Raw genomic sequence first — 25,129 nt, 5'->3', positions numbered from 1 at the left:
GAGGCCTCCCAGCATTCTCACAGGCCCATATAAGATCAGGATAAACAGTTGGGCCGATGAACACTTACTGTTCCCAACCCTAACCCTGCGGAAAGCCATCTAATTAGACTTTAATTTGATTTGGACCTGTTTTAGGAAGTAATTTAATTATTGTTTGATTTTATACTAATGTTATATATTGATGTTAGCCGCCCTGAGCCCGACTTCGGCTGGGGAGGGCGGGATATAAATAAAAGATGATGGTGTTTATTATTATTATTATTATTAGTGGTTTCACTGCAGTCTCTCCTAGTGATTAATCTGCCTTTACTATCAGGGTGGAAGGATGGATAAATGACAGATAGAAGGGGTGATAGGCAGATCACAAGAGGGTGGACACGTAACGAAAACATTACAGGTACAGAGTCTTCATCTAACATTGCAAGCTGTTATTACTACAAACATGAAAGCTCTCCAGTACCAAAGATTTTTAAATGATTATGATTTAATTCCTTAATTTATACTGCCATCTTGTGTTCACCAAATGAAAGCCCAGTTGCAAGACTTGCAGTTCCATGTACAGCGTCATCCACACTCACCTTTTGCCCTGCGCTTTCCAGGCACAGGTCTACACTTTAAAGCACTGCATCCAGGCACTTTTTATTTGCCCCAACAAAATCCCATTATTTAACACTGTATCGGAACAAATGATAATTCGGATTTTCCATGGATTGCTGTTTGCGCCTGTTCAGAGGTAAAGAGCAATTTTACAGGGCACTTTAAAGCATGCTCCTAGAAACACGGCACAAAAGGAAGTCTGGGTGAACCCTAAGCCAGGGGTGGGGAACCTGCGGCCCTCCAGACATTGTTAGACTCCAAATCCCACCAGCCACAACCAGCAAAGGCAGTAGTCAGGGATGATGGGAGTTGTAGTACATCAAAGCCTCAATGGTCTCAAGTTTTCCATGCTTGATGTAAGCAATTCGAATACAACATATTAAGCAAAAACAGTGCAATGACACAGAAAATGTTGTCATTGTAGGAAATTATATAGACTGCTCCAGCTGACAATCCCTCTTTCTGTGCTGGAGGAACCGACTTCCACATGCCTTTCACTTAAGGGGAAGCAGACACTTCATCCAAAAACAAGTAAATATGTGTGTTCCCCATGTCCCTAAGTTCAGAATAATGATGCAATTTTAATTTTATTGCTGTTGTTATTTAAATTTCTTGCCCACCCTTCACCCTGAGATTGCCAGGGCAGATTTACAACAATTTGTAATACAATATTAAAAGCAGTTTAAAACTGCTTACAATCACAGAATTAGGACGGGTCCTGATAATATACACCTCAAAGTGTGAAAGGCCATGGTAAAGCAATGAAGGTTCACCATTCACTGAAAATGGGGTCTGAATTGAAAAATCCCACCTGATTTGATTCATATTGATTGTAGCTGTTTTTGTTTCCTGCTGGCTTTTCTCCTTTCCACTGCTGTCTGCAGAGCTTGCAAAATCAGTTCCCTGTTATTTTGAATGTTATAGTCACTCAGGTTTATAAGTTTGTTGAATTCCTCCTCGGTGTAAGTCAAATTTGTCATTCTGTATGGTGAGTTTAAACTAGTAAAATCCACCTCTCCCTTAGCCGTGTCTGCAGAAGTTCGCCTAATTCCTGCACAAAGGTTGCCAAAAATGGATAGTATGGGGGGGGGGGAGAGAAGAGATTGGGTTAACACTGTGTCTGTAAAATAGTATCCCTCTGTGACGAGGATGCCCAAATTCTGTATTGTTGAGAGTCACTCTATTCTCCAGATAGCTGTCTGTCTATAATAGAACACAACCTGGAGGCTATTACATATAATATGTTCAGCACAATCTAGCAATAAAGACACAGAGAACAAGTTGGCCATATTTCGGACATTCCAAATGCATGACCAAACATGGACTCTCTCTCATGGATGCAAACAAAAACATGTTTTTCTATCTTGATTGATATTTCATCAGAGGGGTGGGGTGAAGGATAAAATAGTTTAATGGACTATATGTGCTTTTGGGTTGTCAGTGACATTATTTATAACAGCAGCAGTGCAATCTATGCATGTTTACTTGGACTTAAGTCTCCCTATAATCCTGTACACACTTACCCAGGCTGTAACACTCTACACACTTACCACAGAGTAAGCCCTATTGAACTCAGTGGGGCTTTCTTCTGAGTAGACATGCATAGGATTGTGATGCAAGGCTTGCTGCACATCTTACAGGTCTAATCATTACATGTTTGTACACTGTGGCACATAACCGAATGTATTCTCTTTTTTACATGTGAGAGCCCGGCTTGTTATTTTATTGACTGTCTGATCACACAGTTCAAAACTAACAGACCTGTTTCTTATATATGCTACCTGAAGGTAGATTTGAAAAGGACCATGTGCCAAGCAAAAAAGGGACTGTAGAATGTTCCCACTTGTAGAGCTATCGTTTAAGTCTGACTTATGTGAAAAGGCACTGGCTACAATCTAACAGAATGTTTTTAGCATGCTGAACCCCATGGATTTCTGTAGCCTTAAGTATACTTAAATTCTCTGTTTGGGCTATCAAATTCTTCCATTTAAAGACCAGTATATTTGTCCTTCTCTTTTCCCTGTTTGTAATATAACAATGGAGACAAGCTGCTAACACTCTGACTTGAAAACAGTTATTGTGGCAAGAATCCTCAATGAAAAGCTGGGGGAACATCAGAGAGGGAAAGGATTGCTTGAAGCTCTTGTGTGGTATTGACAGGTACAGGCCTTGTGGGAGGTGGTGATGAATGTCCTGTCCTTTGGAAATACTGTTCCTACGCCACTTAGCAAGAGGGCCTGGGTAGCTCATTTGGTTGGAGCATGGTGCTAACAATGACAAGGTTGCAGGTTTGATCCCCATATGGGACAGCTGCATATGAATCCCTGCATTGTGGGGGGTTGGACAGGGGTCTGCAACCTTTAAGACAAAAAGAGCCACTTGGACCCGTTTCCGAAGAAGAAAAAACACCTTGGGAGCCGCAAAACCATTGTGACATTTAAAGCATGCACGCCGCTGTCCTCTGATCTGACAGCGGGCGGGAAGGTGACGTTGGGACAGTGCGTGACTAACGCATGCACCGCCCCCATGCGACATCACAGCCAGTACAGCGCCCGCCACAGTGGGGAGTGTCGGGGTGCACAATGCGCCTCCTCCCCTCGCTAGTATCCGCCCCGGAGCCACGGCAAAGGTGTAAAAGAGCCACGTGCGGCTCCGGAGCCGCAGGTTGCAGACCCCTGGACTAGATTATCCTCAGGGTTCCTTCCAACTCTACAATTTTATGGTTAGGCAGTGGATTCTTTGCTACTTGGTCCCCTGTCTCATAGAACGTGACCGAAAAGTTCAATACTAACCAGGTTTTTTATACTCCCTAAAAGAGTTGTTCACTAGTGGGAAGTGAAGTATGATTGGAGCTTCTGGGTTCTCTTTGTCCTCAAAAATGTAGCATTCCTTTGGATTCTCCCTGTCTTCTTCAGTCAGTGCAATTTCAGGAAAAGGAATATCCTGGTCCAAACAGTAGTTGCCCATCTGTTCTATAGACTGCAGAACAAAGAGGAAAACTAGAGTTTAAATAGCAAAACTAAGGCCATTTCCCCCCCAACAGTCCTCATCTACTATTGTCAAACCTAACTAAAGCTATAGAGGAGAAAGCGACTGCTTTGCTGTTCAGGTAAATTTAGTCATTTAGAGAGAACAAAATGCAGGAAGGAAAACAGACCATTTCCCCCCTTCTCAGTCAGGTACATCTAGGAATCCATGGTGCTGACATGAACTCCCTATGGATGGATGCACATTATATAGGTGCTTATATGTTGTAGGTCATTGGCAGAGGATCTGCTTTGCATGTATAAAGTCCCAGATTCCATCCTTGACGTCCCTGGGTAGGGCTGGGGGAGATCCCAGTCTGAAAGTCAGTGAAGACAATATTGAGCTAGATCAGGGGTCAGCAAACTTTTTCAGCAGGGGGCCGGTCCACTGTCCCTCAGACCTTGTGGGGGGCCAGACTATATTTTGGGGGGAAATGAATGAATTCCTATGCGCCAAAGATAACCCAGAGATGCATTTTAAATAAAAGCACACATTCTACTCATGTAAAAACATGCTGATTCCCAGTCCGTCCACAGGCCGGATTTATAAGGCGATTGGGCCGGATCTGGCCCCCGGGCCTTAGTTTGCCTACCTATGAGCTAGATGAACCAATGGCCTGACTCAGTATAAGGCAGCTTCCTATGTTTAAACGCAGAAACTGGTTTCATGCAACTCGCATCACCATATACAGAATGAAACTCACTTTATAATTGGATCACAGGAAGACTTCCATGTTTAACTTGGGAGCTACTCTACAGCATGCTTAGCTTAATATTTAATCTAACCCTCTTAGGCTAGCATACAGGAATAAGGATTTCTTTATGAACAATTTGTATACCCCAAAACATTCTCTAGTCCAAAGATAAAATAAGAATAATCTTACATTAAACCTGGTCTCCAACAGGTTGTAGTCGAGTGATAAGATAACATCCACATTCCTTTCCCTTCTTATCAATGGAGGGCAACTGGTATTGATGAAATATCCAGCATCAACCAAGAATAGCTCTTTTTCCTGAGGTGTAAGAGAGTTGGGGCACTGGTCCAATTTACTGTCTGCAAGGCAAGTATTTCTTGCTATTGTGATCATACAGGACATGCTTATCTAATATACACCAATGAAATACTGAAAAAACAAAACTTATGTTCGTTTTTGATGGGCTGCTTTATGTCTTGTTAGTCTTAGCATTAATCAGAAAACAAGCACCTTCAGCGGTCTATCCAAACTAAACTGTACTGCGTACTGTGTCAAGGCTTTATTTGACTGATTAATCACTAGTACTAATGCTGAGGAAACAAGTACCATATTTCATCTAGCATGACTGTATTTGTACATAATTTGGTTGTAAGTTACCGGTACTTTGGGTTCTCTTCGGCAAGATAAAGAGACTAAGAAATTTAATAAGTATAATACATACATACATACGTTTCCTACAAGGATATTGTAGCAAGGTGGTGACTGACATGACAAAACCTGGTGAACATTTATAGTGCAGGAAGGGTTTGGCTGGGTTCCTCCCAATTTCGTGTGCTGATTTATTTACCTTGCCACATGGAGAATGTTTCATGTTGGTAATAGTCCTTGTGTAGCTGGAGACCTCTCAGAAAGTTAGGTTTCTTTTCTCCTATTGGCCGACTGGTCAGAATTCCATTGAAGATGCTGGATCTGTTCATTGGTGGAATGAAACAAGCTGTGTGACATAGAGAGAGCTGATTTATAGAAGCCCTGTTGCCTTTATCTTGAAGAACAGCAAAAAGCACATACTATGAGAAATTCTAAATTCTGATGCTCAAAAACTAACAGCAACATTATGTGCACTAGCTGTTTACTGGTCAAAGTAGTCATTTGTGAGGTTTGGACATCTTTTATGTGCAAACAAACCTCCCTTCTTTATGCTGCCACACAGAACCTGGGCAGATGGCATAGCTTCTGAAGAAGGCGGATTCTGAGCTTTAAAATAAATAAATAAATAAATAAATAAATAAATAAATAAATAAATAAATAAATGGTTAGAATAGAAATTATGGTTCTGATCTACTCTTACATCCAATCCAGATAGTCCATTTGTTTGCACTCAATGTATTTCACACTTGCAGCAATGCTTTGTGCATTAGATGTGACATGCACACCTGCACAATCACACTAACACACACATTTCTATGGATTGCAGCCAAAGACTTTAAATGTAATCAAAACCATTTAAAGTAGCATGTGCTTTCCTAGTAAGTCAGGCAGAGAAATCAGGTATATGTGTGAAAAACAACCCCACAGAGATGGATGGGTAAAACCCACAAATTAGCTACAATGTTCAGATTATGATCATCTGCTTTGCAGATTCTCTGCTGTATCTGCACAGTGATGCATTTTATTCTTTAGTTCCTTCTCTGTTGAAAAAATGCCACTGAACTAACAGAAATTACCCAGGCCACTTCTTACCTTCATCCTTTTCTTGGTCTGCGAAAGGCCACTGCCAGGATTTGTATAAGTGGTGAACATCCTTCAAATTCAAGGAAAATATGTTACTCCAAATGCCTGTAAATGTAAACATATTCAAAATGAAGACTTTCAGCACCTCTCTTTGTCATTCTCAATCCCTAAGAACTCACCTGGTTCTCTGGATGCTAATTAAAGAAGCATGGATCAGCCCTGCTTGTTTCTCAGTTTCTGTGAAGTAGGTTGATGTATTTAAATTCGAATCTTACTACGGCCCCAGAAATCCCTACATCTGTGTGAGCTTTGGACATGAAAATGAGAGCAGATCTGGCAGCCCTGTTCTCTCCCCATTCCCCATCCTTTTACTGGCACTTAGATAAGTGATTGCCAAAATGGGCAGTACCACCCACTGGGGGGCAGTGGGGTTACCTAGGGTGTCAATAAGAGGCAAGGGAGTGGCAGAGGTGTACATGACTATCAGACTTTGAAAGTTGGTATCACTGGATGAGTTTCATCAATTTTGTTGAATGAATTAAGCTAAGTAGTTTTAGTTGGATTTTGAATAAATGTGTAATTTTTTGTTACTGTTTTGAATTTTGTTGTTTGGTAATCTTCCTCAGTGGTCATGCAAACTGCTATTTTGAATAATGCTTTTTAAAGCATAGGGGGCACTGGGGAATGTATTTATGGAACGAAGGGGTTTGCAACCCCCAAACATTTGGAAACCTCTGACTTGGATGGTGCTGAGCTGATATGAAATGAGAGATTTGGACTAGTTAGGTGATAGTATCTTGGTGGACCTTTGCCTTCAGCTGTTACCTACTTTGTGCTTTCAAGATAGGAGTTATAAGTCTAATAAAAAGCGAACAGGCCTGCAATGTTCAGGATTATTTGGTGGACGGTTTTTGCTACAATTTCAACAGGCCACAACTTCCTACATGTTCTTTCCACACTTGTCCTTTTTGGTGCAGCTAAGGCTTTGCTACTCTGCAATCAGCTGGAAGCAGCATTTAGCTGAGAAATTAAGGGACTGAACTTCCAAAGGATCAGTTTTTGAAAGGCTGACTTAAAGGGTTTTCTGCATCACTTGTAAGTTGGACTAGATGGGTTTTGAGAACTCTTACAATGCTATGATTCTGTGGAACTTTGCAGCAGCTAATCTGGAGGTCTCCTGCTTCATTTAGAGCAGAGCTTTCCAAACTTTTCATATTGGTGACACACTTTTTAGACATGCATCATTTCATGACACATTCATTTAACCAGAGGTTAAACTAATCCCCTTCCAGCTCTGGGAAGAGCATGGGGAGCATTCGTGCAACACACCTACACACTGCAGCCAACACACAAACGTGTTGCAACACACAGTTTGGAAAGCTCTGATTTAGAGGATGGTTCAGGCAGGCAGCTGTCTTGCAGAGGCAGCCCATTAACTAGCAGGAAAAAAATGAAGAAACATCTACTGTCAGATATAGACCCTGTGGAGGATGGAGAGCAGGAGGAAGCAGGGCTCTCTCTGTGTGTGCTGTGTGTGTGTCTGTGTGTGTGTGTGTGTGTGTGTGTGAGAGAGAGAGAGAGAGAGAGAGAGAGAGAGAGAGAGAGATTGTCCAACATAGTTAGATAGACATGGAAGGAGAATACAGGGGAGGGTCTGAGCTGTTTTTTCTTCTTGCATGTTTTAGAATTTCCCACATCTACGGCACTGTATCAGCTCAATGCTCAAGAGAGAGTTACAGATTTTTGATAACAAGCTACACTTACTATGGTAATACTAATATTGAATTTGGCAAGATTGGGACTCAGTTTGGCAATTTTTCTCACCAAAAGATAACTTTCCTCAAATCAAAATTAAGTCACCTTCCAAATAGCAGATCCGAGACTCTGGTCTCTTGTTTATTAGTCGTCCCATGAAGAAATCACTTCCAAAATCCTCTGGGCAAATGAAGGCCCCGTACTTAGAAAATCCAACCTCATATGGGGAGAATTCACACCATTCTATAAGCAGAATGAGAGAAGAGAAGTGGAGAAAAATATACCCCAATGCCTAAAATCAGGAGGAAGTTTGAAAGGAGAATGATGAAGACAGAATTGCTCTCTTTGGGTGAAATTCAGGAAAGGTTTGTACAGAGCAGAACCATTAAAATGAATGGACCTAACTTAGTCACATTCATTCATTTCAGTGGGCCTACTTTGAGTAAGTCTTCATTTTGGCTGCAGTTCTGAACTACATACACACTGAAGCCCCCTGATATGGTTTCAAGATTTCAGGTGGTTCTACTAAAAGACACCATACCATTGTTGAGTTGCTTACCTTTAAATTCACAAGTGCTCTGGGTGTCCTTCTTGACATTGAGGGCCAGGTAGATAGGCAATGGATTCTGCCCCTGAGTCACAGCCTGTTGCTGACTAGAAAGTTTGCTATCACTTTGCTAAGAGGAAATGATGCAATGAAACACAAAGAAAACAAGAAGAAATTCAAAGGCAGAAAATAAATTATGAAGCAACAGATGCTTCCAAGCCAAGCAGCAGACGGCATGGTTGGGTTGTGGCCCTCACCTGAACCTCTGTTGAGTCATGTTGCGGCTGCTTACCGAGTGGTAAAGAGGGAGCGGCCAGGTGGTGGCAAGGTCAACATAGTGCAAATACACCGGCAGGAGTGGTGGATTGGCTCCACTGGTGCAACCACCATAACAACAGCCCCCCTGGATCGGGTCAATGGCCCATCTAGTCCAGCATCCTGTTCTCACAGTGGCCAACCAGATGCCTCTGAGAAACCCACAAGTAGGACCCAAGCACAAGCGCACTCTCCGCTCCTCTGGTTTCTAGCATCTGGTATTCAAAAGCATACTGCCTCTGACTGGGAGCAGAGCCTCCTCACCCTCTAGTTCCCAGTAAGCAACAACAACGCAATTGACTGGAGGTCAGGTGAGTGCTGCCACCTCACCAGGCCATCTGCTACTGCCCAAGAGCTAGAATGACCGCTCCCTGCATTAACTGGGGGACGGCTTTTGCGTGGTCATGCGCAACCCCCTTCAGGGACTACTAGACCCCCAGCAAGGTAGTTGGCTTCGCCGCCACCCCCGCAAGCTGGATACCTGGAGGTTCCCACCTAGCCTCGTCAATCAGCCAATCCTGGCTGGGGGGAGGGCGCGTTGCCAAGGGAATTGGTCAGGTCAGGGGCGCCGACTTATAAAAAATATTGGGGGGGCCCATACCGGGGTCCTGCCGCTGGTTCGCTCGGGTAGCCGGGAGAACGCAGTTCGAGGTGGCGGTGTTGGGGAGAGACCCTCGCTCAGGGCGCCACTAGACTTGGCGGCCGGCGGCCTATCTGGGGGGTTTTGGAGCGTATTTCGGCGGAGCGATTGGGGAGGAGGGGGCTTGTTGCCGGATTCTTCAGCTGGGCCGGAGATCCGCTGCTGGGGGGTCCCTGGGCCGAGTTGTGAGCACGGCCTGCTGAAGGGAGATCCAGCCGATTGCGCGACGGGGACGGCCGGGGCTCTCCGGCTAGGGCGCGTGGCTGGCTGGCTGGCGAGGGAGCAGGTGGGGAGGAGGCGGGGGTCCTCACTCTCTTAGGAAACGCACCCGCGCGCCCGATTGCCACGAAGTCCGAAGGGTGCGTGTGTGGAATTAAAAAGCAAAAACGAGATACGGGCAGGGCAGGCAAAGAGTTTTCTGCAAGAGGATGGAGGGCAGGTTGAAGAGAAAATCACTCAGGATGAGACAGTCAAATCAGCCATGATAAAATGGGCTCAGGATATTGGGTATAACATCATGTTTGAGGACTGGGAAAGGTTATGGACCACCGGAATGAAATTCACAGCATGTAATGCCTTGAAGGAAAATATTATGAAAATGATTTATAGGTGGTACATGACCCCAGTCAAGCTTGCAAAAATATATCACCTGTCTGATAATAAATGTTGGAAATGTAAGGAGGCTGAAGGGACATTCTTTCACCTCTGGTGGACTTGTCCAAAAGTGAAGGCCTTCTGGGAAATGATCTATAATGAGTTAAAAAAGGTATTTAAGTATACCTTTCCCAAGAAACCAGAGGCCTTCCTCTTGGGCATTGTTGGCCAGAAAGTGTTAAAGAAGGATAGAACTTTCTTTATGTATGCAACTACAGCAGCAAGAATACTTATCGCAAAATATTGGAAGAGACAAGATTTGCCCACACTGGAAGAGTGGCAGACGCAATTGATGGACTACATGGAACTGGCTGAAATGACTGGCAGAATCCGAGATTTGGGAGAAGAAACAACGGAAGAGGACTGGAAAAAATTTAAGGACTATTTACAAAAACAATATAAGTTGTATGAATGTTAAAAATTTACACGATTTGGAAACTATAGCTTCAGCAATTAGATTTGGGAAACAGGAAATTATATTTTAAGTAAGAAAAGGTCAAAATCTAAGGTAATACTATGTTTAATTTAAGATATAAGTAACTGATGAAAAGTATGTTAAATTTAGAGGTATAGTATTTGAAAAGTACAAAATAAGGTACGAAACAAGGTAATAATTTGCTGATATCTTTATTATAAAGAATGCAGGGTAAGGGAGATGCGAGGAAGTCCAGTTAGTTATATAAAAAAATGTGTTGAATGGTTGGTTTTCTTTTCTTCTTTTTCTTTTTTTCTTTTTCTTGTTCTTTTACTTTTTTCTTCGGTGTATGTTTCTAACTTTGTATTTGAAAACTTAATAAAATATTTATAAAAAAAGAAGAAGAGAAAATCCTTTCGCTTTTCTGGGGCTCAGGGAAGTCTCAGAGCCAGAGGTTGGGGAAGGGACCCCCTTTGCTCTGCCCTCTTCTCCCGTCTTAGATTTGCATGGGGGTCCCCGCCCGAGCTTGCCTGGCCACCGGGCCACACAAGGGCCGCGCTCTACGCGGCACACCTTGCTAGCCGCGCAGCTGTCCTCCGCGGCTGCGGAGCGGCCCTGCGCCGGTGCCCAGCCCCTCTGGGCGCCCGCTGCGCTGCCAATGACAAGCGGGCGACGTCGCGGGCAGGGAAGGCGTCGCTTTCTTTCCCGATCCTGCATCCTCCCAGTCTTCCAGCCCTTTTTTGGGTTGGAAGCTCGTCTCGTTCGCCCTCCTCCTTTCTTCACCCTGCGCGCAATTTTCCTCCCTCGTCTCCCTCCCCATTTCTCCTTCCTGACTGACTGACTGACTGACTGACTGACTGACTGACGGGCTTGGGCTCGGGCTCAGGCTCGGGCTCGGGCTCGGGCTCGGGCTCCGGGTCGGGGTCGGGCTCGGGCTCCGGGTCGGGCTCGGGCTCGGGCTTGGGCTCGGGCTTGGGCTCAGGCTCGGGCTCGGGGTCGGGCTCGGGCTCAGGGTCGGGCTCAGGCTCGGGCTCGGGCTCCGGGTCGGGCTCAGGCTCAGGCTCGGGCTCGGGCAGCCACAGCGTCGGCGGTGTTGGCGATCGGCGGCGCGGGGGGATGGCCCTCCCGGGGGAGCCGGCGCTGCTCAATGGGGTTGCCAAGGAGACAGGCCGGCCGCCCCCCTCCCCCGGCCCGGCGCCCCCCGCCGCGCCGGTGCCCGTTATCGAGCTGGTGTGCGCCGGGTGCCCTATAAAAGCCGCAGACGCGCCCACCGCCGCCCGAGATTATTGGGGGGGCTGAGCCCCCCCAAACGAATTTTTGAGGGGGCTCGGGCCCCCTCAAGCCCCATGGAGTCGGCGCCTATGGGTCAGGTAGAGTTAGGACCGCCCACACTCACAATAGAGGGTGTAACTTACCTGTTGGTCCTGTCGGCTCCTGAACTTCCCCACCCTGCCCTCCCTCAATTTATGCCTTCTTTCGCAGTTTAACCTTCTTCTTTACAGCTATGCAGGCACTGCTGCGGTCCTAGATGGTCGCCATTGAGGGACCAGGAAGGAATTTCCCTGCATTGGCAGGTTTCACCTTCGCCATAGCAAAACGTCACAACTTTGGCGGTTTGTAGGCCTTGGGTGGAATCCTTTAGTCTATCTTCCCTCAATGGGGGGGGTGAAGCAGTGACACCCCCCCCCTGCAGTGGTGATCCCAGGGTTCCCCGTTAAAGGCAAGGCACTGGCCATACACCAATGGGTTGTCAGCGCTCTCTGCTACGACGCGCCAAAATGGAGGGGGCGGGCTCTCTGCTTGAACAGACGTTCTCCAGAGTCAGCCCAATCCCCCCACACTTTGGATAACCCTGATGTTCCCCAGATCCCTGGCTGGGGACTGGGAGGGATAAATGCCCAATGCCTAAGCCAAGGTCTTCCTACATCTGAGAATTTAAAAAAGTTGTGTCCAATTTCAATCCCATAACACGTTGTCAGGTGTCATTATACCTCCTGGGGGTTGCCTGGGCTTTGGGGGGGGTCTCCATCTGTCTAAGCAATGTCTGGAAGGAAAGATGAAGACACTTAACATCCTTAGGGTAAGAGGGTCTTTGGAACACATACCTCGTCATGGAACATGCGGTCAATTATAAGGGACCATACATCAGTAAAATAAACCGAGTGCCCCTCTCGAGCTCTCTGCCTTAGCTCCACATCATAGCGCTGTAGGGCCTCCAAGGAGAAAGCACTTGACTTGCTCCTAGCAATATATTCCTGTGCTCTGTGGATTGGACCCATCAGGTCCTTTTGAGACCAGTCAGCATCTTCATACAAACTTCTCATTGTCCTACAGAAAAAATAAAACACCTTCAGAACAAGGCAACACTATAATTTAAACTGCCTTGTAAATTACACTCACAAAATCTACCCTCATATCCTTAGGGCCCAAAAGCACATTGTAGATTACATGAATGTAGATTACATGTTTGATTTGGAAGGGATGCTTTTAAAAGCAACTGGGGGAGGGCCTAGTCAGGTTTGGGACTATGGCACACAGGGAGAGGGATGAATGCTTTCCCAAACCCTGCACCATGGTGCCTAATACAATCGTACCTTGGTTCTCAAACGCCTTGGTACTCGGATGTTTTGGCTCCCGAATGCCGCAAACCTGGAAGTGAGTGTTCCACTTTGCAAACGTTTTTGGAAGCTGAACATCTGATGAGGCTTCTGCGGCTTCTGATTGAGTGCAGGAAGCTCCTGCAGCCAATCGGAATCCACAGCTTGCTTTTTGAACTGTTTCAGGAGTCGAACGGACTCCCAGAACGGATTAAGTTTGAGAACCAAGGTACCACTTTACTGTACAATTGTTTCTCTCCCTGAAGCTGACATTTGCCATCAGACAGAAGTTGTTATTGAAGCTACTGTTGGCGATAAATATTTTTAAAAAACCCTTCCACATGTGTAGCAACCTCAAATCTGACCGGGCCTCTCCAGCAGCTGCTATTTTTCACAATACTAATTCACATTACCATGTTGCGCCAGATGCTCCAGAGAGGTATGTCACGCAGTCTAGAAGATTCAGCTTCTGAAGGGCAGATAGGTGTCCATAAAAAGCTGACATTGCTCTGGCTCCTCCTCCTGTTGCCATGACAGCAATCACTGGGACCTGTGGCACAAACAGGATGGAGTAAACAGGAAATAACTGTGCCTAACTTGTTCGGGATTACCAGTCAAATATCTAAATATTAGTAAGTCTAGGGGTAAGCGACCAAAGAGCTGTTTTGCTAGATAGGCAGGTCCATATCATAGGAATATATAGTCATACCTCAGGTTATAGATGCTTCAGGTTGAGCATTGTCGGGATACAGAAGCGCCGAAACCCGGAAGTACCAGAACAGGTTACTTCCGGGTTTCGGCACTTTGCACATGCGCAGAAGCACCGAATTGCATCCTGCATGTGCGCAGACACGGCGCTGCAGGCTGCGGACGCTGCGGGTTGCAAACGTGCCTCCCACACGGATCACATTCGCAACCCGAGCGTCCACTGTAAATGGTGCAGAGAGAGCTCTGTGTGATGTCATTTCCCCTGTTTCCTGCGATGGGATGAAACAATAGATTTTTAATTCTTTCTCCTTCCTACCGTCTCTCTCTCACTCCTTTCCTCACCTTCGATGCAGATGCATGTCTGTGTGCGCTAATCAACCATATATTTTGAAACCTGGAAGAATTTTGTCCTGCATAGTTTTCCTACTATCCTTGCCGTGGTCCAGTGCAAGACTGTTAAGCTTACTTTGTAAGCTGTTTGTTGCCTGACTCTTTTATAGAGAGGGAAACCAAGGGGAATTTGCTCAGAAAAGGAAAGGCTCCTCAACCTAGTTCCAAAGCTTCTATTTTCATTATGAAGGATGGGATTTTAATGCTCTGCTTAACCCACACACGTGGGAAACTGGAGAGATAAATTGTAATTAATATTTTCTCTCTTAGCCATCAACAAGCCATCCCACATAACCTGTATCCAATGTCAGTAGGCCATAACACTTTCTTTCCAGGGAGTGGAGGGGGAGAGAGAATACCAGTTCAATGAATAAAAGGTATTTATTACAAAAAGCACACATTTGAAGCTTACTCTTTTTTTCTCCTCAGGGGATGTCTATCAGAGAAAATGCATTTAAGAGCGTCTGCTTTTCTGTGGGTCCTCTTTGTCTGTTGACTCTATTTTCCTTCAACAATGCGTTGCTACAGTTGATTTCTCTCAACAAAGCAGCTTCTCTGCAATACCCACACTAAATAAACTGCTTTAGTTCTATTTATATATTTTTGCACTAACATGAGTAGCTTTGGGTCACAAAATGAAGCACATGTACCTCATGTCCTTGCAGCTCCTGCTCCAGCAGAAGAACCTTTTTCAGAGCACTGGCAACCACATTCTTGCGCTTAGACAGGAAGTCCTGCTCAGCCCCACAGAGATCACATCCCAAACGCACATCTAAATCTCCTAAACTGGAATAAAAAGAAAGAAATGCACCTCCCTTTGTCACCTGATATACGGAGGTAGAAAGCGGGGTTGTGCAGCTATGTAATTTGAAACTGAGAACTTAGTGTGATAGATTTTGTGTGTGTGTGTGTGTGTGTGTGTGTGTGTGTGTGTGTGTGTGTGTGTTGTCATTGTTGTGAGATTTTAAAACATGAAGGTGGCCTGGTACTCAGACAAGGACTAAAATGTCCCAAAAATGAAGGTAAGAAAGGAACAGACTCTCATCACCATCACTGCTAAGCTATAACACTGGATAGTCTCTGACGGATGCAGAAAGAGATGATATGAATAGTATTTGTTCCAACTAATTATTGGGCTTTCTTAAAGTGAAGTGCATGAGTATGTAATTTGCTGGACTGAGCTGGAAGTTTTTACCACTATACAGAGCCAAGCTGAACAGACAAGAATTTCTTATTTGATTTGATTTCAATATAATAATAAATAATAATTTCTCACCAGTCATTGACCTGGAGTTGCAGCTCCAATTCTGCATCCTGAAAATGAAGATGTTGAGTTTACCTATGTTAAGGTGCTAAGCAAATGCACTGTGTAATGTTCATAAATATAACACAATAGATTGTTTATTACCAATCCCAGGGTTTCATTTTCATAAACATTTCCAAGCATGGCACTTGTGGGTCTCTTAAGAGCAGTGGAAGAGGCATACACCATCCCAAAACCTAGGTAACTGATAGATTATTTCTTAGCCACTAGACTGCTTTCTGTTTATTAAAGTTCTGGATATGGGACACAAAGTAGAGCTTTGACAAGGGAGAAAACATTCAAATTTAGTAATCCAGAAAACAAAGAATTAAATCCTGATATGGACATAATGATATCATTCTTTGAAAGGAACAATGAATTTACAAATCCCCTGTTAAATTTCAGAACTAATGTGTGGTTTTATTGGCAAAGAACTACTTCCTTCTTCTCTTCTGTGCCAAGAAATTACTTCTATCACACTTGAAACTCAACAGGGCAGCTCAGTTGGTAGATTATGAAACTCTTAAACTCAGGGTTGTGGGTTGGGCAAAAGATTTCTGCATTGCAGAGGGTTGAATTAGAGGACTACTCTAGTCGTTTCCAGCTCTACAATTAAATGATTCTATGATAAAGATGAAGCCACATACCTTTGATAAAGGCAAGGCTACTTTTGTTTCCTCTCCTGCAGGGAGGGATTTCAGCAACACACTTGGACATTCAGTAGCAGCGTCTCCAAGCCATTTCCCCACAAAGGAATTACTCTAAAACGAATCACAAGAATGTAAACATACTCTAGAACACATCACAAAGGAAGCAAAATGAGACACATTTGAGGCTCTAGATACTGACTGCTTTCAACACTGCTGCCTGTTCTACATATGAATCCCTCACTGTTTGGCCCTTACTATATAGGAGAACAGGAAAAGCACACTCTGCCAGCAAGGACATTAAAAAAATGTCTTTATTAAAAGATATTCATGTATAACAAAGGTACATATAACATCTCTATTTCAATTCATAGAGTCAATTACATTCTGTGTGAAACACTGCTGTCACAGGCATTGTGAGGTTGTGGGGAGAGAGAGGAGGAAGAGAGAAGGGGGGGATAATGATATTTAATTCTTTTGCATAGTGTATGCAGAGTTTTGTGTCAGCATTACGTGGATAGATTCTTTATTTATTAAAGCACACCAAGGGTCCAATTTCTCAGCAAGCTACTCTGTAATGGTCCTTTAGTGCATTAGTTAATCTGGCCCCTGCAGGTACACTGAAGAAAGCTGTCCTTGGTAAAGCAAAGTGTTACCTTCGTACTGGCCTCCAGTTTTGGCTCCCAGTTCTTCACACAGTGAAATGTGAAGCTTTCTGACTCCTGGGTGATCGCTTGTGCTTCTTCAAAGGATTCCTTCACCACAAGTTCAATATTTTTATTGTCTAGGAGAAAGAATTATTTTAGTTAAAATATTTCTTTACCTCCCTTCTTCAGTGCAAAGGTGTACTAAAGAATATACAGTACAAAGGTGTACTGAAGATATACAGTACTACTTTACTGTATATTCTTTCCCCCATGAAGCTCAAAGCAGTGTACTGTACATGGTTTGTCCCTGCCTGGAACCTCAATTTATCCTCACAACAAGACTGAGAGATAATGAATGGCCCAAGTTCACTCAGTGAGCCTCTTGGCTCGGTGCAGATTTGAACCCTGGTCTCCCAGTTCAACACTCTTAACTGCTATACCACACTGGTTTTCATATGAAAATAATTTTAAACAATGCAACAAAATGGTACAAGACAGGCTGAAAACAAATAGTGGAATTCACTGTCATGCTCTTCTAGTCGTTTTGTTTTTGAACAAGTGTTCCTGCTTGACAGACAGACAAACTGATACCCTCTGTCCTCCCTACACACACACACAGAGAGAGAGAGAGAGAGAGAGAGAGAGAGAGAGAGAGAGAGAGTTGACCATCCCACTTTTACTGTACTTTGCAGTTGCGTGCAGCATGTCATGGCATTACAGTGGTACCTTGGGTTACATATGCTTCGGGTTACATATGCTTCAGGTTACAGACTCCGCTAACTCAGAAATAGTACCTCGGGTTAAGAACTTTGCTTCAGGATGAAAACAGAAATCGTGCTGCGGTGGCGCGGCGGCAGCAAGAGGCCCTATTAGCTAAAGTGGTGCTTCAGGTTAAGAACAGTTTCAGGTTAAGAACGGACCTCCGGAACGAATTAAGTTCTTAACCCAAGATACCACTGTATAAGCAAGAGAGATACAGCAGCAATTGCATTTACGAAAACTACCAGTACAGTTACGCCTTACAATTGAAAAGAGGCTTCAGTGGAGATCGCTCTTTGGTTGTCTACTTAACAAATTCACAAGAATGGGACTCACTTTTCAAACACTCCTCATTCTTCCACTTGTCCATCTTAATGTCTAAACGTGAAACCTCACGGGCCTGGGAAGAAAACATAACAATCATAGAAGGTTGAATTCACTAAGCCTGCTGTAGTCTGAAACAGAGGGGTGGAATCTACACACATATAAAATAAAAAAAACGCTGTGAAAATGCTTTGTTTTCAAACGTTTTGAAAATTACATTGAATTTTGCATAGCTCACTGTCGTCATCTAATGTCACATGTGTATAATGCACTTTACAACACATCTTTTGTTGGAAGCCACCTGGAGTGTCTGGGGAAATCCAGCCAGATGGGCAGGGTAGAAATAATAAATTATTATTTAAAACGTTTTATTTGCAGCTGTGTAGCTGAGTCCTGGGTGTGTGGGGTGTGCAGAGTTCTGAAGAGGACACAGCTGTGGGCAACTCCATCAGATCTTGGTGCCTGACCATAAACACAAGAGTGCTCAGCTGCTTTGTTCTGAGAGATTTCAGGGTTCCATTTGTTTGGTCCCTGAGTCAGAGCCAAGGCGGAATTCTGGTTGAGAGCTAAGAGGTGTTCAGAAGACATGTTAGAAGGAGAAGGGGTTACCATTAGTACTCAGTTTCAGTACTAACATCAGTATATATTTATTGGTGCGTTCCATTGGTGATTTTATTGCATACCTTTGTAATATGCATGGGTTCTTTTAATTGGTTGCATATTGCTTAAACATACTTTATATGTTAAGTGGTATACAAATGATCTAAATAACAACAGTAACTCCTTTTAAGGGGAGTCTTAAGGAGTAGGTGGCGGATGGAAGGTAGGTAAAAGGTAAAAAGGTACATATCTAAACGGTTTGCAGCACATAACCAAGGGTTTCTGATTCCCAATCATTTAACAATTACAGCAATGAAAAGGCTTTTCTCCACTTCTATATTAGGTTGCCAAGATGAATAACGTTTGGGGAGGATGAAACAAGAAGTTGATTATTGTGTGACTCGGATGTTTGCGCTCAGTTCTGGTACTGAAAACAAATTCCTGGGCTGAACCTATGCTCAGGGACAGTTTGTTCCTTAATTCTATGTTGCCCCGCCCCCACGCCCCCACACCATCACCACTGTCTTGCACTTGCATCTTGTTAGTAGACCTTAATGTTCTCGTAAAAAACAAAGCAGAACCTCAAAGCGTGGACTTTGCCATCCAAACATAACCTATAATGTTCCTTTTGCCTATTCTGATCCTGGAAGATTCCTGTATTTTTCTTTTAAATTTTAACCTGGAATCAAACATGACAGGTTATAAGCAACTACATTGGTTAATGTTTTCCGTATTATTTCTGTTTGGCTCTATTCTGTGTGGCACTGTTCATTAATAATTTCCATGCTCTTTCTGCTTGGCTTACACTGTGAGGCGCACTTAGCAAAACAAAGTCCAAAGTTTCAGGTTTTCCTTAAAAAAAATAATAAAAAAGGTCAACAAGTTTCTGGTTGTCTTGATTTTGATGGCAACCCTAGAATTCAGGCCGACTCTACTCCATAGCTAGGCTTGCAAATCTTCCTGCTCTTGTTCAAAACTTCCACCAACACCTGCAGTCTGCTCCAAAACCTGCCCTCCCACAGTTTCTTTAAGGTGTACTTTCATTAAAAAATAATCATAAGACTTTATATAATCACAGCATTTTTAATGTGCAAAATTCCTTTTCATCATTGAACTTGGAAAAGGTCTGTGTCATACATAATTCCCACTTTATAAAGACATGTAATGGAGGTTGAAATACTGTGATCTGCCCAAGACTATTTTTTCCTGATCTTCAAAGGCTCTGTTGCTCTGCTAAAGTATTTCCATTTATTCCACAGTGCAGGACCATTTCACAATTAATTATTTCCTTGGAATGTCCATCTCAGGACTCAGCTACATTAGTAAAGAAACAACGATTTGAATGCACAATAAACATGCAACACCAGATGGAGCCAGAGAGCAGGAAATTTTAAAACATGGCTTTCCATAGGAATTTTTTTCCTTTTGTTAAAACGATCTAATTTCTGACTTACTTATAGTGGGGTTTCTCCACTGTGTTTAGATCCACCCTCAGACATTTGACAAAGACCAGTATATCATACAGATTGTTTCTCGTTTGCAACTACGTTGCTCCTATAGGACCCTCCTTATTTCTGTAATTTTAAGTTGTGGTTGTTGCTTTTTGGCTGTTGTTGTTGTTTGCATACCACCCTTCATCTGAAGATTACAGGGCAGTTTACAAAACACAAAAATACATACCATAATGGCAAAGAAAAACAATAACCCCCTACAGTTGAGGTATATACAGTAAGCCTTCCGCAGCCCATGCCACTGAGGCAATCTCTAGCAACAGCAATGGATCCAAAAGTATCCCCCCCCCCATTACCTGCCCTTTCAGGGGCAAATGAAAGATGTAAAGGAAAAGTGGAGCTGTGTGTCATCAGCATACTGCTGACAAAGTACAGTGGTACCTTGGGTTACAAACACCTCAGGTTACAGAGACTTCGGGTTACAGACTCTGCTAACCCGGAAGTAGTACCTAGGGTTAAGAACTTTACCTCAGGATGAGAACAGAAATCGCACGGCGGCAGCAGGAGGCCCCATTAGCTAAAGCGGTACCTCAGGTTAAGAACGGTTTCAGGTTAAGAACAGACCTCCGGAACGAATTAAGTTTGTAACCAGAGGTACCACTGTAATCCAAACCCCCCTCAGTGGTTTCATGCTTCAGTTATTTTAATTTCTGCAACCTGCCCTGGGACCTTGGAGTGAAGAGCGGGTAATAAATTACAATATTAAGAAGAAGAATATAAGAAAGATGCTGATAGTTAGTTAATAGTTAATAGGCAATGGGTCTTACCGTAAGGATGCCATTAGTAGCAATGTTCTCAAAGCCCCCACATCTGGGAAAAATATAAAAACATTCAGCAACAAAATGCATGTTACATTTTTAATACGTAAATATCCTGAAACCTAATTTTGAATCAACCTTCCAATACATTCATCCGTTGAGTTTTATTCGTCCCTCGGGAGAATCAGCATTTGCTGTTTAACATAATAGACTAGGCCTTCATAACTTGCAATCCAACCAGGCGTACACAACACCTCAGCAAAAACCTAAAAATTATACTTTGTGAGTGGTTTTGACACCGTGACAGAAGCTGAAGAAAAATATACTGTGCAGACAAGCTGTGTGGGTGGGCAGGTGCAGAGCCACTGATCTAACCGGACTTGGTATTAGGTGGCTCCCTATGTTCCTGCGTTCTAATAGTATGTCAAACTGCAAACACATAGAAATAAAAAAAAATTATATTAGAAGGGTGAATGAGCCTAGCGATTGATTGATTGATTGATTGATTGCTTCCAACTGAGATGATGTCTATTAACTCCATTTTATAATCAGAGCAATTCACTCACATGCTCTCCATCTTGAATTCTACTTCAAGGCTCTCTGGTCCCTATAGGGGAAAGAACGAAAAAGAAACAATGGCATTGTTAGCTCTGAGACCAGCCCACACAGAGTTTACCACTTGTTACCTGAGGGAACAACTGTTTTAATTGTACGCTAGCCTGAATAAATTATACTTGCTCACTGCATCAGCCCCTTTTCCCCACGGGGTGCTTCTGTCTGTCAAATAGGCCAAGTGATACAACCCTCCAAGGCAAACCCTCACAGAAAACTCCACTTGAACAACTGTTCCCAGAACTAAGGTGGAAGAGTAGCCAAAGACTGCTTTTCAGCAACTCAAAACAAAGCAGCCTATGAAATGCACTTTTGGAAAGGGAAGAAAATTATCATGATTGACACTACCTGCATGTGTCATAGCAGTGTCATAAAACTGTACAGTTTTCCTAATTACTGCCCTCTACTTAAGTAAGGAAGGGTTGTAACTCATTTTCTTTGCATGCAAAAGTGAAGATAATACTGAGCTAGTACTATGGTCTGACTTTGTTATAAGGCAGCTTCCTATGTGCCTAGAATGAGCTATCAATTCAGATTAATCTCCCTCACTGCAGGCCACCCAGAAAACAAATCAGGTAAATTAAAACGAACGGAAGGATAAAGATGATGCAATTTCAGCTGTCTTCCTAATTAATATTATTCATACGTTGCACTATATTTTTTTACTATTGTGTAACTGGCTCTGGGACCTTTTGGTGATAAAGGCCCCAAATACATAAATAAAGGATATGTTGTGTCAATTCTCACCTGACGGTTCAAAAGTAAGTCTTCACAAATAGTTTCCCCAGGTCTCACTTTAGCAATATCGTAGGCAACCATGAATATGAGATCATCTTTGGTAACCATGTCTTCATCGTAGAGCTTCAGTTCCAGCACATTCTGAGCACAGATAGGAAAGGCATGAGAGAAGGCATATAACTCCATTTCACAGCATGCTGTTGAAGATAGGGTGGACTTTCTGATTGTATGCTATTTTAAGGAGTGGCCATTTCTTCCAGAACATGCCATTCCCACAGAACGTAACGGATATCTCTTAAGCCAGAAAGCACATCTCCAGAATGTTCTCTGCTTTTGAAATTCTGCCCTTGAAACCTTAAATGTGTGAGGCCTCAGAACTGAATGCTTGCACTTCCTCTCTGCTTTCCATTTACCACACACTTCAAATTCACAGAAACCAATCACCAAGAGTATTCTAGTTTAAAAGCTGCCTACCTTGACCTCAGGTTGGATAAAGAAATGGAAGCTTTCATTCCAAACAGGATTACTTATGTTTGAGATGACTTTCGTCATCATTTGTTTATTTGAAGCTGATGGCAGCCGAAGGCTCACGTAACAATCAGAAGAAGTCCCTAGGGCAAAACAAAACCACATCAATAATCATTATTTGGTGCTTTATTATCATTAGGTAATAATAGGGTTTTGTAGGCTTTTCTGCAGAGGGGAAAATCCAGGTTTCCCAGTCTTCCATCCAATACTTTGCAGAACCTTCAAAAAACAACATACTGAAAGAGATGCAGAACAGTGTACATTCTTGTTATAGAGGTTCTGGACTCCCAAAAAAACTCAAGATAAATGCAATGCAATGAATTTAACAACTCACTCACATGGGTCTCTTGAAGGTATGTGTCGAGCCTGAATGACCTTCACAGAGAGCAGGTAGAATGGAAAGGTTTCAACCTTTACAGAAAACAAATGTTGCTGAATTAATTGTGCAACTTGGGTACTTACATCAAAAAACAAAATATTAGTCATTTCAGTAGAAGGATAGATTGACCATTCCCCCTAGTTAAAAATAAAGATATCTGAAATTCCTATCATTGTACAGAAAAAAAAAATACAGAACTATGACTGAGTCTTCCTTACTCTGGTCCAGAAACATTACTATTGTAAAAATATTTGGATACTTCCCCCCCCCCAAAAAAGCTGTGATTATTAAAATCACCTATAAAAATATTTAATTACACACTTCTCTCTCATAGCTTCCATTTCCATCTTCCTTTGTCATTTCAATATTAGCTGTTATTGACCATGTTCCTTAATTGAGAATTCTCTTCAAAAGCACTTAAACTAATTAGCATTGAGTTCTTTAAGTCACACCGATTCCTTCCATCAGTGGCTTTCTTGTGTTGGTCACTAATTATATAGTATGCATTTTGTTATATTCTCCATTGAAGAGAATTAATTTCAGAACAAGCATCCATGTGACCCGTAACAAATACCACATTTCTGTCATGCCACTACACCTGGTCACTTTCTCGTCACTGATTTCAAATTCTTCATCCGTTCTTATTCTTATGATTTTCTCGAAGGACCGCCCAGCTCAAGGTTTATCAGATGGCATGTGATCCATTTTCAAATGATTTGTAGGCACCTGAACGTGTCTCTGCAAGTTTGCTCATGGTCTGAAGACATATACGTGACTCAGGATAGTACTGTGACCAAAGGCAGCAACGGGACAGCGTCTATGAGGCTGAAGTGATTTGTAGCTTCCATCATTCCATTGGTTTGGTCTTTATGAAGAGCATTGGTAAGAAGATTGCCGTCCATATGGTCTTGCTGTTCTACATTTCACTAAATTTGGACTTTTGATCATGAGAAATATTTTGTGACTTCATTAATACTGGGCAGCATTTGATGGCATTTAGATCAACAATTATATATTCTAATATCACTCTCTTAAAATATATTTAAATTAATTCATCTCTTCTAAAGTCAGGTGCCCTTACTTGTTTCTGAATCTTCTTTTTCTTTAGTTTTTTCTTTATACATTTCATTAGTTTTACAATCCATTTAAAATTTCAAAACTTGACTTCCTTTCCCCTCTTTCTGTGGTTCCTTAAATGTATTTTTAATATCTTCTACATATTCAAATTCATTTAACTTTCTCATTTAATTATCTACTGTAAATATATACTCTTATAAAACTGCAGGTTATTACAATAATCCTGCTAATGTTTTCATCTATTTACAATTTATCTGTAAATATTCAATAAACATTTTCCATTCCTTTATAAAAAGTTTGTTATGTTGATTTCTTATTCTTCCAGTAAGTTTCACCATTTCTGCATATTCCATAAGTTTTTGTATCCATTCTTCATTTGCTGGGACTTCTGCTTCTTTCCATTTTGGGGCAAGTAACATTCTTGCTGCTGTAGTAGCATACGTAAATAAATTTCTATACAATTTAGGTAGTTATTTCCCTATAATTCCCAAAAGAAAAGCTTCTGGGTTGTTGTTGGTTTTTGGGGGGGGTTATACACACCCCTCAATCTGCTACACTAAAAATCTTACATGGCCACTTACGTATTGTGGAAATTCAGCTTGTCAAGTATTGTGTTTCCTCTGCAGTAAGGAAAATCATGTCCAGCACTAGTAAAGAGTTAAAATATTTGATTAATCTTACCTTAGGCATTAGAATGTCCATTGCATAGATGAGAGGCAGTAGCGATGGGCAGGAATCCAAGTATTCTGCTGTGTTAGGTACCCTCCCTCCTAACTTCCTTCTTTTTTTTTATTAAAGAAAATGACTGGTGCCAGAGAGCTAGTGAGATATTATATACACTTCCCAAGCTCCACCTTATTTGTGACTCTTCGGAGTAAGAAATGCCATTCTTTTTCTCACATCTTATTTTTTTGAATGGGTGTTCATTTCCCTTAAATACACCCAAGATACATGTATTGACATTAAGGTGTGGTTGACACAAGCAGAGTCCTATGCTGGGAGAGTAGACTGTACCACTACAGTTCTTCAATCTTTTCCCACAAAAGTCTTTATGAATATACAAAATGTAGCACACTATGGAGAAAAATCCATTCTCTGCTTTGCTAGTTTTATACTTGAACAGATTTTAAACACACACACCCTCTGAACATCCAGCAATTTAACAACTCACTCCTA

At 42.6% G+C, this 25,129-nt stretch overlaps 1 protein-coding gene across 5 annotated transcripts; it reads right to left on the bottom strand.

Annotated features, from left to right (window-relative positions):
- Window positions 1-1,182: 1,182 nt before the first annotated feature.
- LOC310708618 (cytosolic phospholipase A2 delta-like) lies at window positions 1,183-24,755 on the bottom strand. Of its 5 annotated transcripts, none has more exons than XM_083507243.1 (20): window positions 24,635-24,755; window positions 22,836-22,908; window positions 22,444-22,580; window positions 21,979-22,110; window positions 21,186-21,226; window positions 20,629-20,671; window positions 17,763-17,826; window positions 16,677-16,804; window positions 16,021-16,134; window positions 15,347-15,384; window positions 14,721-14,856; window positions 13,386-13,522; window positions 12,481-12,703; window positions 8,364-8,481; window positions 7,910-8,047; window positions 6,059-6,154; window positions 5,166-5,312; window positions 4,508-4,677; window positions 3,390-3,576; window positions 1,183-1,648 (listed from the first exon to the last, which is right to left on the bottom strand). In XM_083507243.1, the coding sequence occupies exons 1-20, from the start codon at window positions 24,653-24,655 to the stop codon at window positions 1,419-1,421; spliced, it is 2,373 nt and encodes a 790-aa protein (XP_083363369.1). In that variant the 5' UTR covers window positions 24,656-24,755; the 3' UTR covers window positions 1,183-1,418. The 5 variants fall into 5 exon arrangements, with proteins under 5 accessions (XP_083363369.1, XP_083363371.1, XP_083363372.1 ...); XM_083507245.1 differs by lacking the exon at window positions 24,635-24,755 and adding an exon at window positions 24,535-24,600; XM_083507246.1 differs by lacking the exon at window positions 22,836-22,908 and having other exon boundaries at window positions 24,635-24,683.
- Between the last annotated feature and the right edge of the window lie 374 nt (window positions 24,756-25,129).

This window comes from Podarcis liolepis, assembly GCF_965112155.1.
Source record: "Podarcis liolepis genome assembly, chromosome: 1".
Taxonomy (NCBI): domain Eukaryota; kingdom Metazoa; phylum Chordata; class Lepidosauria; order Squamata; family Lacertidae; genus Podarcis; species Podarcis liolepis.
Note: the sequence above shows the minus strand (reverse complement) of the source record. Positions and strands in the feature narration are given on the sequence as shown.

What these genes read in the sequence shown, in the direction of transcription:
- LOC310708618 (XM_083507242.1), bottom strand. Translation starts at nt 22,983, where the DNA reads ATGACTAATATTTTGTTTTTTGATGTAAGTACCCAAGTTGCACAATTA. An exon ending in AACTGGAGGCCAGTACGAAG is followed by an intron (nt 16,135 to 16,676) that starts GTAACACTTTGC and finishes GATTCGTTTTAG; the next exon opens with AGTAATTCCTTTGTGGGGAA. An exon ending in AGGAGCTGCAAGGACATGAG is followed by an intron (nt 13,523 to 14,720) that starts GTACATGTGCTT and finishes TTTGTGCCACAG; the next exon opens with GTCCCAGTGATTGCTGTCAT.